Source organism: Sylvia atricapilla, chromosome 20, assembly GCF_009819655.1.
Source record: "Sylvia atricapilla isolate bSylAtr1 chromosome 20, bSylAtr1.pri, whole genome shotgun sequence".
NCBI classification, from domain to species: Eukaryota; Metazoa; Chordata; class Aves; order Passeriformes; family Sylviidae; genus Sylvia; species Sylvia atricapilla.
The window spans coordinates 4,691,475-4,707,208 of record NC_089159.1 but is presented as its reverse complement, the minus strand read 5'-3'; the positions used below and the strand labels follow the sequence as shown (position 1 = coordinate 4,707,208).

The window sequence follows — 15,734 nt, the reverse complement described above, 5'->3', positions numbered from 1 at the left end:
CCAAGTCTGCAAAGACCAAAACCCCTTTTCTCCTGCACCCAGAGCACAGGGCAAATGCAGGGGTGACTCCTGTGTGTGCCAATGCAGACACCTCCCTCCAGCCCTGCTTCTGCCTGGGACATGAGGAAAAGGAAACTCAAAGAATTATATGGGAGTGGGCAGGAGAAATAACTGGGAGTTTTAAAGCAGGGATGACCTGTACAGCAGTGCAGGCACAGGACTTCATTCTGCAGCCTTTACCCTCAGAAATGGGAAGACCCCTGAGTTCCCTAAATCAACAATATGAACTGATGACACAAATCAGAAATACTTTTTATTTTTAAAGTAACTGTGGAAAGGATTACATCCCTGCTTGTGCAGTCTGGTGGGGCTGATAGCTGGGGCATCACAGCAACTTTTTAAGGCAGGGTTGGGTTCAGACCCACCTACATTTAGGTGTAGGTTTAATGAGATGGTGAAAAAATCTTGCTAATCAGAAAACAGCATAGGGATATTTCCATAAGGCAAGCTGTGCCAGATGCAGCCCCTGACAGTGATGGCTCACACCTTCCTGCTCGTGGAGAAGGCAAAGAAAAAACCCAAATGAAAGCACTGGGGGAATGTCAGAGTTGTCTGGATGAAACAATGTGGGAGCTGGGGGAGCAGGGCTGCCAGCTCTCACAGCACACACCTAGATTTCCAAAGGGAAAAAAGATCAAGGCAGAAGAAAGAGGCTGTCTTCCAGGATACAGAGTTTTAGTGCCTGGGATCTCACCAAGTTTCCTGAACTTCCATCCTTGTTCAGGACGTTCTCATCTCTTTCAATAAATGAGGGAGCACAGAGAACTTTCCTGACTCATTTCTCTGCCTGCGTGGGAGTGGGAAAAGCAGCTGGAATCCATCCCTGGAGCACGAGGAGACTTTCCAGTCCACACCAGTGCAGGAAATCACCCATTAAACACGTGGCCAGGTAGAGACAAGCACTGCAGCACCTGCCAGTTTAAGGCAGCACCACCTGGAGAGCTCTTGGGGGCTGGGAATGGGTCACCACAGGGCTGCAAACAGCTGAACCTTTTGTTTCTGAAGATCCCGGGGTTCTTCCCTCTCCTTCCCCTCCACCCCAGGAGCTGGAGCAGGGCACAGCCACGTGCCCTCCTGCTGTCACAGACAAGGCCTCGCCAGGAAGCGCTTCTGCACCAAAATAACTCTGTTGATTTGCTACTTTGCATTGGAAAAAAAAATAATAAAAAGAAAAAAAAAAAAAAGAGACTGTTGTAATTTGCAGACACACATGAAAGAGCTGCCTATGGAATCCAGGCTCAGCTGACTGGGAGATGCAAGCCCAAGGACCTTGTCCCTGCTGGGGGCAGATGTGCCTCTGCCAGGAGCTTTTCTTTCCCTCTCTCTCGCTCCTCCTCTTCCTCACCCCTCCAAAAGTTCAGCTGCTACAGGTAACAGGACCTGCTGAGGTGAGATGGCTCAAAAAGCTGGAATGTCCTTTGTCCTCTCAGGGAAAGGCAATCCCTGCTGGAGGCTGGGACTGCAGAACACACCCGTGGTCCATCTGTCCCTGGGCCCAGGCAGCTGCCCCAGCCCGGAGAGATGTGGCTCCACAAGAGCACGTGGGGACAGACAGGACAGGGACACGGGGACACTCCTGCCCCCTGTCACTTCACACACATCCAAGGCCTCTCCAGGCAGCCTCATTCCCATGGAGAAGCCCTGGCTGCACCGTGGCCAGGATGACCCCCAGCCTGGCTGGCACAGGAGCCAAAGTGCTTTGCATTTATTTAAAGATTTCCATCTAAGGATCTCATGTCAGCCCAAGGTTACAGATAACAGGGTGATGACTAGAATATGCTGGGATACCCTAAGGCTATGTTTTTCTACTTTGGGTTGTTAAATAACACCAGCTTTTAGGTTATACTAGAAAAAGGAACTGAACAGTCTCACTGGAGGTTAAAACACAAACAAAATAAAAGCCCTGAGAGGACCTAGGGCACTTTGGTGCTGTCAGAAAGTTACATTAACTAATTTGCAAGCATTACAAGTCTAACAAAAGAGGCAACAGAGCCCAGCTACAGCACGAACTCCTACTGACTCCAATGGCTTCATTTAGCTGGAGTTCTCAGAAAAGCCCCCTTAGAAATGAAAAATGAAAAGAAATAACCTTTTTGTCAGTTTGTGGTCTCTCATTGGCATGTCTGCATATTTCCAGGCTCCAGCCAAGGCTAGACTGTTGCCTTTGAGCATTAGCCACACTCCTTGTGCCTCAGTTTCCCTCTCCAAAAGTAAAGCCAGTGCTTCAAGCAAGCACTCAGGATTTCACAGAGCCAAGTGTTTCACAGCAACACTGAATTCTCTTCCCATACAACTTTGCAGCCTTTCTGGTGTGACTGCAGGCTGAACCAAGTATGTGACAAAAAGGAGCTGGTTTGCTCTCGAGCCCTCTTTCACACCAAAGCTTTAGGTCAAAATAAGAAGCAGATCTCTAAAGTATTTCCATTCATCTTCACTTGTAGGTTTTAAGCAAAATATTAATGTTATAACAGTGACTTTCAGCCTGGTGAGTTTTGCATAAGGCTCAGTAAAAACTTTGAACCTCAAATGTTAAATGCAGACAGAGCTTTCTGTAAGATTCAAAACATTCAATTTTTCTTCATTTTTCTTTTTCTTAAAGAAAAAAAATAGTTCTCTGTAACATCTTCCCTGGTTTTTCATCCTCTCATTGCCACCAATCCTGGGGTTTCACTGGTGGCACTGGGACGAGGAAACTGAGGGAAAAACTCTGAAAAGAGACATGGCCTATGAAGTTCTCCTGTTTTTAGGGGAATCACTTTAAATACAGCAATAATTCCAAGGCTGAGCATTAGAAGTTAATGACTCATCAAAGGAACAGGAAATAGGAAACTTTAAGACCTCAGAGGCACAGCAAATAGAAGCTATTTCATGTCATGTCCAACACCACCACCCTAACTACAGCACTTCAGGCTCAATGGGGGGAAGCAGCGTTTGAGACCATTTATCACAGTAATTATGTGATGCTGGAGGGAGCACAATTTTATTTTTTTATTCAGTTTGACCCTGAGCACCATCAAAATGGAAGATTACAAACATTGGAGAAGTGATACATTGGCACCAGCCAGCACTTAACCAAGAAAGATTTGTTAAAAAAAAGGATTTAAAGTAAATAATTGAATTCTCACTATATATTGGGAATTATTCCCCTGAAGTCCAAGTTAGCTGAGATTTGCACTAATATAACAGAAAACTTCAGATGAATACTTCAATTCCACCACGAAACTCCAGGCAGAAATAACTCTTCAGGAATTCTCCAAAACTTCTGGTCCCCCCTGTCTCCAAGCCTAATCCTATACTCCCTCCATGCAGAAAAGCACATCTCTACAACTTTATCCTACACTGATCCTTAAGGACAGGTCAGTTTGATGATGTGGAAGAAGAGCACTGTTCACCCCGAAGAGCCCAAACCCACAAACCTGTTCCCACTGTCCTCCTGTGTCATCCTCAGCTGTGCTGCCAAAAAAGCCAATAATCAGTCTGATCTATGGAAGGGTAACAATTCTCTGCCCATGTACTGGAGGCAAAATGTTTCTCTCCAAGTTATTGAAAGTAGCTGTGTTTGGATGGCTGCTTCAGTAAATATGAAAAGCTCCTTCTCCCTTCCATTCCTGGGCTACTTTTAGAGGGACAAAAAGTCTGAATCTTACAGAAAATCCACTGGTAACAAAACTGCTGGTGGCAGAGCTGCTCTGACTGACAACCTCAACCTAAGCATTTTCTGGTTTGTGTTGTTTATGAAGGCTTTTTATTGCAGAATTGGAGGGGGGAGTGGGCAGGACCCGAAATCCTCACAAGACTACTTAGAGCTGGCTGGTGAAAATGGAGCATTTCAGTGAAATTCGATATTTTCTTTCATCAAAGGCAGGGAGCCTCAACCCACATGTTAACAGTAATGTAACAAGCCTACTGTATGTGCTGCAACCCAAGGTCCTTTTCCAATTAGAATTCATTTAGGTTGGGGGAGAGCAGGGGTCGGAGCAAAGAGGTGGCTCTGGAATTGATCTAAAACTGGAATCCAACCACTCAGCTGGGAATCCATCCCAAGCACTTGCAGAAGTGAAAGAGCACTGTCAGAGAGAACAGTTTGTCCCTGGAAAACTGAGGAAATGTATACAGAATGTTTCTTTTCTTACAAAGAAAGAAAGAAAAATGAAAAATCTGTTGCACTAGAAAAAAGACAAACCCCAAGCAACCCAAATATTCTTTTAATTTTACTGAAATTCAAGTCTGAGTTTGCTTTTCAGTTCGAGGTCTGACAGAATCTCCAGATCAAACTCATTAGTGCTGGTTAAATCCAGGTTTGCTGATAGGAACGTGTGGGACAGCAAACAAAATCAGTGTCAGGCCTCGAGAGAGGATGTGCCTCTTTAATTGAAAAAGGCAGAGTAATCATTCATTTATTTAACCCAGAGATGATTATAATCTGAAAACCTTGAAATCCTCTTACACAACAACTGTTTTGGCAAGCCCCTCTGTGTTCCAACAAATATTAAACTGTGCTTGCCATTTGTCTAAGGAATCTTGTATTAATAAACATGAAGAAGAACACTTTTACCTCCCACACTCAATGACAGAAGAAAACAAAGACCAGCTGTATTCATCAATGGATCCTTGTTCTGCACATAAAGGCTAATTACATTTTACTTCAAGCCTACACATGGAAAACTTTGCTCCTGCCATCTTGTCAAAGGCAGCTTCTGATATTCCAGCTGACAGACTGCAATGACTGCACATAATAAACTTCTTTTTGTCATTAACACCTTCAGTGCCCGGCCCGGGGCTGTGCTGGGGCTCAGGGGCAGCACACACCCACCTGCTGGGAATTTTGCACGTGGGGATGACAGAATTGGACTGGAAATTTTAATTCCAGCCGCTGATCTCATCTGAAGGTGCCTGGCTGTGCCTCTGTCCCTCCCTTTGCACGTAGAGTACTTTGAACGGGACATTGTGAAAAGATAAAGCCAACAAGTTGACATAATAACTCCCAACTTTTCAGATCACCACAACCAGGCTCCAGGATAAAATCCAGACTCCTCAATGCTGATAATGAAGACTTCTCACTCTCTATTTCTTGTGCTTCTCGGGTTTGGTAGTGGGTATTTTTTTTTTTGCCTCGTTTGAAAGTTTTTTCAGTTTCAAGCAGTTGAAAGACAGCTTTATTCTGAGACTGAAAATCTTAAAAGCACTGTTAGCTTTAAAAAATTGACAATTATCTGTTTTTTTCCCGAAGGCACTCCAATTCATCTGCATCAAATAAGCGTCTGTAAAACTAACAATTCTGGCCTAAGATAAAAATCACATGTTTTTAAAACATAGAATTAAAATTGGCAATACAAGTAGCTTTTCAGACTTAGATCAAAAGAGGGCTTCTTTTAAGAAAAGAATCAAACTGTCTTTCACCCTTTTTATTGGTGTTTTTTCAGCCTTTCTCCCAGCTTTTACAATTAAAATAGATGACTCAATTTCACTGTCTACATTCAGTTCCCTTTTCATGTCCTTCTAGATTTCCATATTGCAAAATTTGGGCTGCAAACTCTACAGACAACTGTTGTTATGCAAGAACCATTCCTGCCATAAATATCCAAAACAATGATAAAATATTTCTGCTGTTATTAGGACCTACAAGTTTGTTTTCACAGCACATTAGTCTGGGAGATAAAGTACAAGCTTAATGTCTGCTTCAGGATTCAGCTCCATGGCCACGATATTCCAGACCCAGTCTCCATAATCATCCTGCTACAGAACACAATAAACTTCTTGTTACTGCAGATGCTACTAATTTTATGTAATTCTATATAAATTAGGTAAGAGTCATTCTCAAGATCCTATAAAAAAGAAATATTTCTGTGTGAATCTCCCTGAAAGAGTGAGATTAGAAATGCAAACAAATACTGTGGAGAACAGATTTTGCTCAGTGTAAGATAAATTACAGCACTTAGGGAAACAGTATTAAAAAATGAAGCACTCTGCAAATAAACACATTAAAAAGGGTGAGGGGTTATTAGGTTCAGTGCCTACAACCACTGATCTCTGCCTGTTCTCTCAGAAGTGACTGCAAGATTAAATAACAGCAACAATATCAGCTATGTGCAGGAAAAAACAAAGTCAATCTGCAGGAATTTAAGGCTCCATCTGAACCATTTGTTTACATCCCTCAGAGAGGGATGAATCAATGAGGGAACAAAAATACTTTTGATCCCCTCACAAGAACTCATCCTACATGGAGCTCAAAGGAAACTGGACTTGCAGAGGCAGACCAAAATTCACCTGAAAGATTATCCTGAAGGACATAAAAGGTGTTTAAACTCTAAGTGCTGATTGTTCAAACTGCCATGGGCTGAATTTTGTGAGCTCCAGCTGAGTTCCCCACATCCTCAGTGGGGAATCAGATCCTCGACAGGCACAGAACCATGGGGTAAGAAATTTAAAACTGGTGCCAGTTTGACTGGTTTTCAAGCCTGGGCAGTGGGCAGAGGGAGGTGACATTGAGTCCCAGCCCTTCCCCTGAGTGTCCCAGCCATCTGAAATGGCTGATTCGTTCCCATCCCATTTCCAGACACTGAAATGACTCTTTGTGCTTAATCCTGCTGATCATGAGAATTCCTTCTCATTATTAACTTTCCTTAAATATGAAGGGTTCAAAGGAAACCAGCAGCAGTCTGTCTCTTTTGTTGTTCCCTGCCCTGATGGTTAATAAAACCAGAGGATAATTGGAAACAGTAGCTATTAACCAGACAAGAATATATATTTTTAAGACTACCTTCATGTTCCACTTGAAAACAAGGAAACTTTTGCCCAAAATGCTGCTCTCTGTAATTAGGGGTGAACCTGGCAGAGCAAGGACTACTACCCCAAAAGCAGAAAGAACCAGGGTGCCTAAGAGTCAAACAGAAATCCTTCACTAACTGAAGCTTTGTTTTCACCAAGATGGGAAGATCACAATGAAAACCTTATTTCTGACACTGCCCTATTTCTAGATAAAATACAAGAGGTATACAGGCTAAGAGATACACAGATGAAGCACCTGAGAATGAAACCAGGAATGCAGCAGTGTGTGTGCCAGGAGACATGTCTTGTTGAGGGGGGAAGAAAATATAAAAACTAATAATCTCTCCACAGGAAGCCAAATTATGACCATGTTTTCCAAAAACTTGGATGCCTGAGCCTCCCTCATCTCATCTCCCTCCAACAGACAGATGCAAAACAAAAAAAATCAGTGATACCCTGAAGGAAGACATAGAAAGAAAACAGGGAAATCTTACTTTGCAGTAGTTTCTTCATCGTATTTTGTTTTCAGATCAAATAGTTCTGTCCTGGTTTTTTCCAAGGCTAAAAGGCATAAACATGAAGCATTACAGTACTGAAACAGCAGTATTCAGTCATAAATAAGGCTGCACATGTCCTGATAAAAAAAAATAAAGCTGTAAACCTCCTTACCTTTACCCTTCTACCTAGGCAAACCATTATGGCTCAGAAAAAACCACAGGGTTTTCACTTTTTTCACAATTTCTTACAGTATTTCTGTTATATTGCAAAAATTTCCACTTTTTGCTTAACCAAGCTAGACATTATTAGTTTCTTATTAAGCTGGCTAAACTGCTTATTGCTTTGAAGTACTTATTGCAATAGTTCAGGGAATAAATTTTTTTCTGTTCCCATAGTAAACGAAGCCAAATGTGTCCAGACCTGGAATTTCGAAGTATGCAGAGATGGAAATTAATGGCGAGTCATAGCAACAGGCAAGAAACAGGGTTCACACAGATATTTATCACAGTTTGGAAATGTGTGGAAGCAGAACACACACAGAGGATAAGTTCCATGGCCTGCTGTAATTCCAGGGATGCTCTGATTCTGTGTGTGCTCCACGGTGCCTGTATTTGCCAACGACAGCTGCAACAGCAGCGTTTGCTCTGATTCACAAAGCACATCTGAGCTCTGCTGGACCTCCCTGCACGCCAAGAGCTGCTTCACACCCAGTGCTGACACACCCAACCATCCCTGTCCTCTCACCTCCCGCCTGACCACCTGGAAAAGGTCACAAAAGCCAAGCCAAACCTGTTTGCAAAGCTTGAACTTTGTGTTCGGCTTCCTCCAGCTTCGAGGCTGTCGACATCTGGGTCTCCTGCAATTTTCTGTCAAGGGGAGAGGAGAGGTGAGAGCAGAGCTCGTGATCACGTCAAACAACTCATCTGTGCCTTCAGGATTTGGGGGATGGAGGGAACAAATGTCTCAACTGGAATGATCTGCCTACACCACACGGGCTCGCTCCTTGGTGCTTCCCTGGGACCCAGGAACGCTGTCACGTCGTGAGATGCTGCTCCTGCTTTGTGGCCCCACTGATTAAAATTTTAACAGTGTAGCCACCTCATAACATAAGCTGTGAACATTATAAAGAGTTGACTGCTATATAAATGACAACTTCAGTGGAAGGTTTTCTTGAGCATAATTTGTTTTGGAAATGTCACACACATTGAGAAAATTGTCACCAAGCACCCTCTGTTGTACAAAGTTAGTACAAGAAGAATGATACATTTCCATTTTAGTGTCATAATGAAGGAATTTGTTGCCATAACTGATAGAGTGAATAGATGCAGCAGCTGTTTCATCAGAGCTGTAATGGGTGCCAAATGCAGCAATATTATTAGCTACTCTTTAAGAAAACACACATATTTCAAAACAAATCTCACAGTGGTATTTTCTATAGAACACGAGCAAAACTTTTAATATGCTCACATTTCTTACGTCCACAGGCAACATTTTCTTGTTTGTGCCAGATAAACTCATTTTTACATCATCTGGCCAAGCAGCCACTGCACTCCTTGCTAAGGGCCAGGCTGCAGGAGTTATAAAACTCATCTCTGAAAGGAGCTGCTCCAACATCTCCCAGGAGCCGTGCTTTTTACAACACTGCTTTTAGGATATTCTGCACATCTCAGAATTGTGAAATGGCTTATGAAACTACCAGCATCCTGCCTGCACTCCATAGGGTGCACAAATTCTTCCCCAACACTGCTGACCAGGTTAATAACTATTTATAGCAAGAACCATGCGTCAGTTCCCTTCATACTGAACCATGTACTTTGAGACCTCCAAACCTCTCTTACACACACTTTTATTTGCATTCCACGACCTGCCATTTTGTTTTATTTTTAAACACCTTGAAATTGCTGTTGTTAAAAGCACTCCTTACAAGCTGCTTATCAAAAAAAGCAACCCACAGGTATTGATGAATTAAAAAAAAAAAAGAAAAAAAAGAAAAAAAAAGCTTTGCATTCACTGGTAGATTCTCCCCCACTCAGCCCTGAATTTAAACAACCAACCCTCCAACTAAAAAGCTCACGTGAACTGAAGGTTTTCCACGCTGTGTTGAGCATATTATAGCTTCAGTGTTATTGCTCCACGGGAGAAATAAATTCTCAAGGCAGGGAATGCAGCCTGACAGAACTCCCTCTTTAGCCCCTTGGTTCTCTCCTGCCTGATTTATTTGCCCACCAACCTAAAGATTCAAACGCTCCCTGCTCATTAGCAAAAGAACAGAAATTCATCAAAAATGTTGGTTTGTTTTTTTTTAAATCCATAGTAAATAATGTAATTATTGTAATTCTGGCGTGTAGGAAGATGCAAACCTTGCCAGGACAATTCAGGAAGATACCCTGTGTCTCTCAGCCATTCCCAGGGGAGCAGGAATGGTGCATCCCTGGCCCAGGCTGTGGGTGCAGTGGTTGATCTGCCCCAGCCCAGGGCTGCAGAGCCTGGGACACACCAGGAATCGCTCTGCCTGATGGAGACAGATTGGTGTCACAGAGGACAGGACAGCCAGGGAGGAATAAAAGCAGGTTTGCACCCTCCTGAACACGACACTCCTCCCCACCACACCAGGGAGAAGAGACAATCTGTCCTTGTTTCACTTCCACACTCTCCCGATTGTTTTCCTGGGCAAAGTTGAGTATCAAATGATCCCGTGTCAAAGGCATAAATCGCCGGAATCACTCAATGGATGAGCTGTCTCCAGCCACCAGCCCTGGCTGGGAAGATTAAACAGAAAAATCCCTCTCTCCTCCTCCCCAGCACCCAGACACACACACACTCACTCACCTCTCCTTCTCTGCAAAATCATTTTGTAACTTCTGTTCCTTTTCGAGGGCTATGTTCTCCGCTTGGTTCTTCAGGGTCTGTTCATATTCTCGGATTTTCTCCTTAAGTGCTTTTATTGTAACCTCTGCAGCAAAACAATAGGGGAGGAATGAGTTTACACAGCTCCACGTGGTTCCACAACACAAGGCTTGCTTTACCCTGTAGGCTCAGTGTGTTTTAAACTTTAGCTCTTCAACTCTGACACAAAATCAATGGATATGAGTCCCTTTGGAGACCTTTTACTCCCTAAATGTTAAATTGAACTTTAAGTGTTTAGGTTGAGAAGGATCAATGGAGTTTGCTGGAAAGCAGAGTGAAGAAGGTTCCTCTAACACGAATTTTTTTTTGAAAAAAGAAGGAAAAAAAAATCAATTGTAAAATATAATATCACCTTATTGACTAGCCTAAAATTAGCTCAGTGCGAGGGAAGATTAATAAAGTCCCAGTGTAGGTTTAAGTATGCATTTACACACAGGACACTTAATTCACCTGACTGTGCTCACGCACTAAGAGGCAGCTCCACCATGGTTCATGCACAGATGCAATCTCACACTGATTGAACACATTTCTGGGATACAGCTCTGTTCTGCTTCCCAGCTGATGAGAAACCCCACATCCAACTGCTCCATTAACAGCAGGCACTGCAGCTCTGCGTGTCCCAGTTGCTGTCTCTGCCTCATCATCCACCCCAGGGTTTACACACAAACATTGACTGTTTTCACTTTCTGAGGCACTCGCAGCCTTCCAGGGAATCTGCAGAACCCTTCCCTCAGATCAAGGAGCTCTCCTGAATTTCCCCATGCCCTGCAGTGGATGAGAGCAATGCAGAAACCTGCAGAGGCACAGCTCAGCATCTCCTTACTGCCCTGATCTGTTCCTACATGGAAGCCCTGTGATCCCACCCCAAGGAAAGGACTGGATCCTGACACGGCTCAGGAGAGGAAAAGCAGGACATCCACCAGAGTATGCTCTCTAACAATAACAGAATTTGGAAAAAGCCTTGGACTGCCAGAAGGTTCCCAGCAGCAACACAGTTCAGAGTGCTCACACCAAGATGCAAGACATCAACTTACTTACAGATACCACTAATAAATCCTGAGGAAAAAATAAAAACTTTTGGACGTGAAAAGTTTCATGTCCTGCAGAAACATCCTAGGAAGATGAACCCTAATATGAAAAATAAACCCTATGGGCTCAGGGGGAAAACTCCCTCAATAATATCACATAATCCTTTCAAAATCCTGATGCTGAGGGTTGAGCAGGCAGCTGGGAAGCAGACAGGAGGTAGCAGGTGACATGATCTGCTGTCTGGGCACTACTAAAGCTTGGTCCACGGTGACCACAAAAAAGAGGGGAAGACTGGTAAAAATGCTTGCCAGCAAAGCAGCTGCCTCTGCCTGAAGGAGCAGGATTTTGCTGGCTGTGCAGAAATCAGCTGAGGCTCATTACTGAGTAACAGGCCGTGAAAAGGACACGTCACTTCTTTTTTTTTCTTAAGCAATGGGAAATTCTTCCCTGAGATCTGGGAAGTCATACAAATCCTGATCTCTTCCTGAATAAGCAAAAGATGCTCCCTTTGCACAGGATGCTGCTGCCTTCTGGAGACACCTCTGCTCAGGTGTTTTCAGATAAAAATCTGCAAAAGATATTCTGGTATATGGAGAAGCAGAGAGCAAAATAATCCCATGTAAATGCATGCAATTGCACCTTGACTAAGTTTCAATGTCTAATTTTAGAAGAAAACAGAACTACAAAAATGAACACAAAAAGTGTACAAATATGGGGAAAAAATGTAATAAAATCGTAATAAAATCTGATTTTACCTTTAAGCACCTAACAATGGATGTGCTGGACAAGTACAGCTGAACCCTCTACACTGCTTGAAGCACCAAGTGCCTCCTTCAGTGCTCAGGTCAGCGACAGCTTGTCAGGCACTGCCATTTATACCAGTTTTGGAAGAAGTTCTTACAGGCACCACAGAGTTCATACCAGCCCTCCAAACAAAGAGATTAACTGATCAAAGCACCCTCAGCTAACAACAGCCTTTTCCCTGGATAGCTTATTAATCCCTGTTTGAAACTGAGAGTGAAACCACTGCACTGGAGTGAAAAACAACACAAAGGCTACAGTGGGGAAATGGAAAGGAAATTCCAGCACACCAGGGAAAATCAAAAATGTCACTTCTGAGTGGTTATAGCAAAAAACTCCACAAGTCAAGAGCTTTTCCACTTTGTGGGATGAACCCCCATGTCATGCTTGGATGTACTGGATGCACAGCCTCAGGAAAACTCTGCACAGTGAACTGCAATGATTGTACATTTCCAGCAAAAAATACAGTCTTGCTTGGAGCATTACTGCTCCAACATGACATCTCCTGCAGTCCAGCCCAAATCCTGGCATGCTGATACCTGTCCTCTCCAGGGGTCACACCCTCCATGTGAAAACAAAATATATTTCAAAAGATTTAACTACGTAGATTTTCCCTCGACAAAAAATGAGATTTAACAAAAGCAAATTAGTTGCTAACACAGCTGTCAAATGTTACTTAGGTGTGACAGTTCCATAATATAAAACATAAAATAAAATCTCCATTTTTCCAACTGCCCAGACAATTTACCTTTCCACCATTCAGAACTGGGCAGTAAAGATGGAAATGAAAAGTCCTGTGGATGGGCAACTAAGTGCATGGCTGAGAAAATTCTCTTCCTGGTGCAGGAAACTGAATCCCAAGAAAACTTAAGCAGTCTTAAAGCCAGCAGGCTTTAAATCTCATTGAGATTTTCATGTATTTTCGTGTACTTTAGTCTCATTAAAACTTAAATAATTTAACAGTAATAGCTTGTATTTACATTGCTCTATGGATGGTCTCTAGAGTAAAAATAAAGTGCAAATGCTGAATATATTCCAGCAGTACATTTAGATAAGGAAAGACAGTACAGAAAAAGTTCCATTTTGTACAGAGTCACATGTGGGTACAAAATCCTGAATTTCTGTTTGTCTGTGCAAGCTGCACATCCTGCAAGTACCAACACCCACGTTCAGCTTGATGTCAGCACCAGCACTGCCTCTCATAAAATGTCACAAGTAACGTCAGTCAGGTGTAATTTTCAGAGCTGAAGGCTACCACCAAATATGCAGAATAACAACTCCATCCTCTGACTTGGTGCCACAGCAAATGAAACTTTTAGGAAATCTGAAGAGTCTGCCCACAGCCCATCTCCCCACACAAACACAGAAGTGGCTCTAATAGACTACTGCACTTCCTCTACTGAATTTCAATGCTGCTGCCACCTCTATCTTTAAGAAATAAAACTGAATTCAATCCTTGTCTTCAAATTTCAGTCTGCATGAAAAGCTGATAATACAGTTGAAACCTACCCTGATTTTTCACCTCGGCGAATTCTTTATTGTACTCCTCCAGAGTTTCCCTAAGTTTCTGGTTTTCTGTTTCAATATCGTGCATGCGTTGAACCTTCAGCTGAAGCTGCTGTCCTAAATCCAAGGCTGGAACCGGATCTGAAAAAGAAACAGTAAAATAAAATGCATCAAGAACTCTTCTGTGACCCAAGCAACTCAGAGCACAAGTGTCCTTTCTTCTCCATTTTGGAGCCAGCAGGGCCCTTCTTTGAGTTATTAGACCTGTACATTCCTCACTGTATATCTTGCAAATTTCAAAAAAACAAATATTTCATTCTATCTATGATCCCTTTAAATACAGAGCCAGGCTGAGAGGGCTGGGGGTGTTCAGCCAGGAGAAGAAAAAGCTCTGGGGAGACCTTAGAGCCTCTTCCAGAGCCTAAAAGGGGCTCCTAGAGAGCTGGAGAGGGACTTGGGACAAGGACCCGGAGTGACAGGACACAGGGAATGGCTTCTCACTGCCAGAGGGCAGGGAGACATGGGATACTGTGAAAAAATTCTTGGCTGTGAGGATGGTGAGGTCCCAGTACAGCCTGCCCTGTTTGCAGCTGCCCCTGGATCCCTGGAAGTGTCCGAGGCCAGGCAGAACAGGGCTTGGAGCAGCCTGGGACAGTGCAAGGTGTCCCTGCCCATGGCAAGGGGTGGAATGGGATGAGCTTTAAGGTCCCTTCCAACCCAAACCGTTGTGTGATTCCATGAAATTTGGACACACACAGCTTCTCCATCCCAGCACTAATCCCCAGGACAGTGTTCCTGGGTGCAGACAGTCATGAGACAAAGGCATGTGAGGGTTTTAAGCTTCACATTTTTTACTGCAAAATGAGAATTTTTGGATGAAAAGCAATCAAACTGCACAGCTCACTGACAGCTACTGTCCCTACCAGGCTTCTACTTGTGCAGGAGTGAATTTCTGAAGCAAACTGTGCCCTCCTGCACAGCAGAGCTCAAACAGGTTCTGTGACCATGGAGATCTGAGTGGTTCTTTTTCTAATTGACAGATCAATAATCATCAGAAACGTTGTGTGGATGTAATCAATTCCATGAACCTTGGGTTTGGATCTCTCTTTTCCTTAGACTATTAATCAAACGTCCTCACAGTGTTAATTCTCTGATGTTCATCCCCTTCTGGTAAAGAGGGCTCTCAGCACACACCTGACATGTGCATGTGTGATTTATTCTGGGCCTTCTTCCCAGTCAGGATAGGAAAACTCTGCAGTGTGATGGACTTATAAAAGATTATTGAATATATTTCTGCTATGGGCGCCAGCATCTCTTGTGAAATGGCTGCAAAGATTTAGTCTCCTGTTGAGGAATGCTAAACACCAAACTCAGTGGATCAACAACAGTATATATTAGGGAGTTCACTTAATTTTCAACCACTACAGTCATTAATTTTTCAGACCACCCTCAGTTCCAGTCTCTGGAAACACATAATAAGTCTATTGTACCTCTGTTAACACATTAAGCATGAGCCTGTGTGTTTTTCAATATGCCAGCGTTGTTGCATAGTTTATAAAAGAATAGCACTGGGTTATGTTGAGCTCAGAGACATTCTAAGTAGCAGCCTGCTGCATTTTGTTACTCGGGTTCTTCAACAGCTTATGGCATTACCCTGTTCATAATACAAAATCTAGGTTGCTTGTCATCTGTTCTCTGTACATACATAGTTTATGACTACATAGCTTTTTCATTTATGCTTTTTAGGCCAAATACTTTTCGTTATTATTATCTGTATTAAAATATTTATAATAAATCAAACTTAAAATGTTATTGTGGCAGAGACAGGGGGGTACAGGTAAGGAATTAGAGAGCTGAAGTGGCAGCAGTAGCACGAGCTGAAGGCTCTGCAGTATTTATGGATGGTCCTATTACAGTGTGGGCTGTCACAACATTCCCCTGCTCCCATGGAGGTCCCTGACCTTCCTGTGCAAGGAGCAGAGTTTTGTCACACTCCTGCAGCTCAGCATCCCCCAAAGAGCCAGCCCGGGACATTCATCTGCTGAGCACAAAGAAAAGCTGGATTGTCTCTCTCTGGCCACGTCTGAAATTGTTACAGGAACCACGAGCCCGGGATCTTAACTTCAGCTGTGGGTATTTCTATGAAACAAAGTGCCACGATGAAA

General features: G+C 43.2%; 1 protein-coding gene across 7 annotated transcripts in view; it reads right to left on the bottom strand.

Annotated features, from left to right (window-relative positions):
- The window catches only part of CUX1 (cut like homeobox 1), a 274,071-nt gene that overhangs the window by 123,127 nt on the left and 135,210 nt on the right, over window positions 1-15,734 (bottom strand). For all 7 annotated transcript variants that reach the window (XM_066333204.1, XM_066333199.1, XM_066333200.1 and 4 more), the window contains exons 5-8: window positions 13,573-13,710; window positions 10,156-10,279; window positions 8,116-8,192; window positions 7,323-7,389 (exon numbers count right to left, since the gene is read on the bottom strand). In XM_066333204.1, coding sequence (XP_066189301.1) covers window positions 7,323-7,389; window positions 8,116-8,192; window positions 10,156-10,279; window positions 13,573-13,710 — 406 coding nt within the window. The remainder of the gene's footprint in view (window positions 1-7,322; window positions 7,390-8,115; window positions 8,193-10,155; window positions 10,280-13,572; window positions 13,711-15,734) is intronic.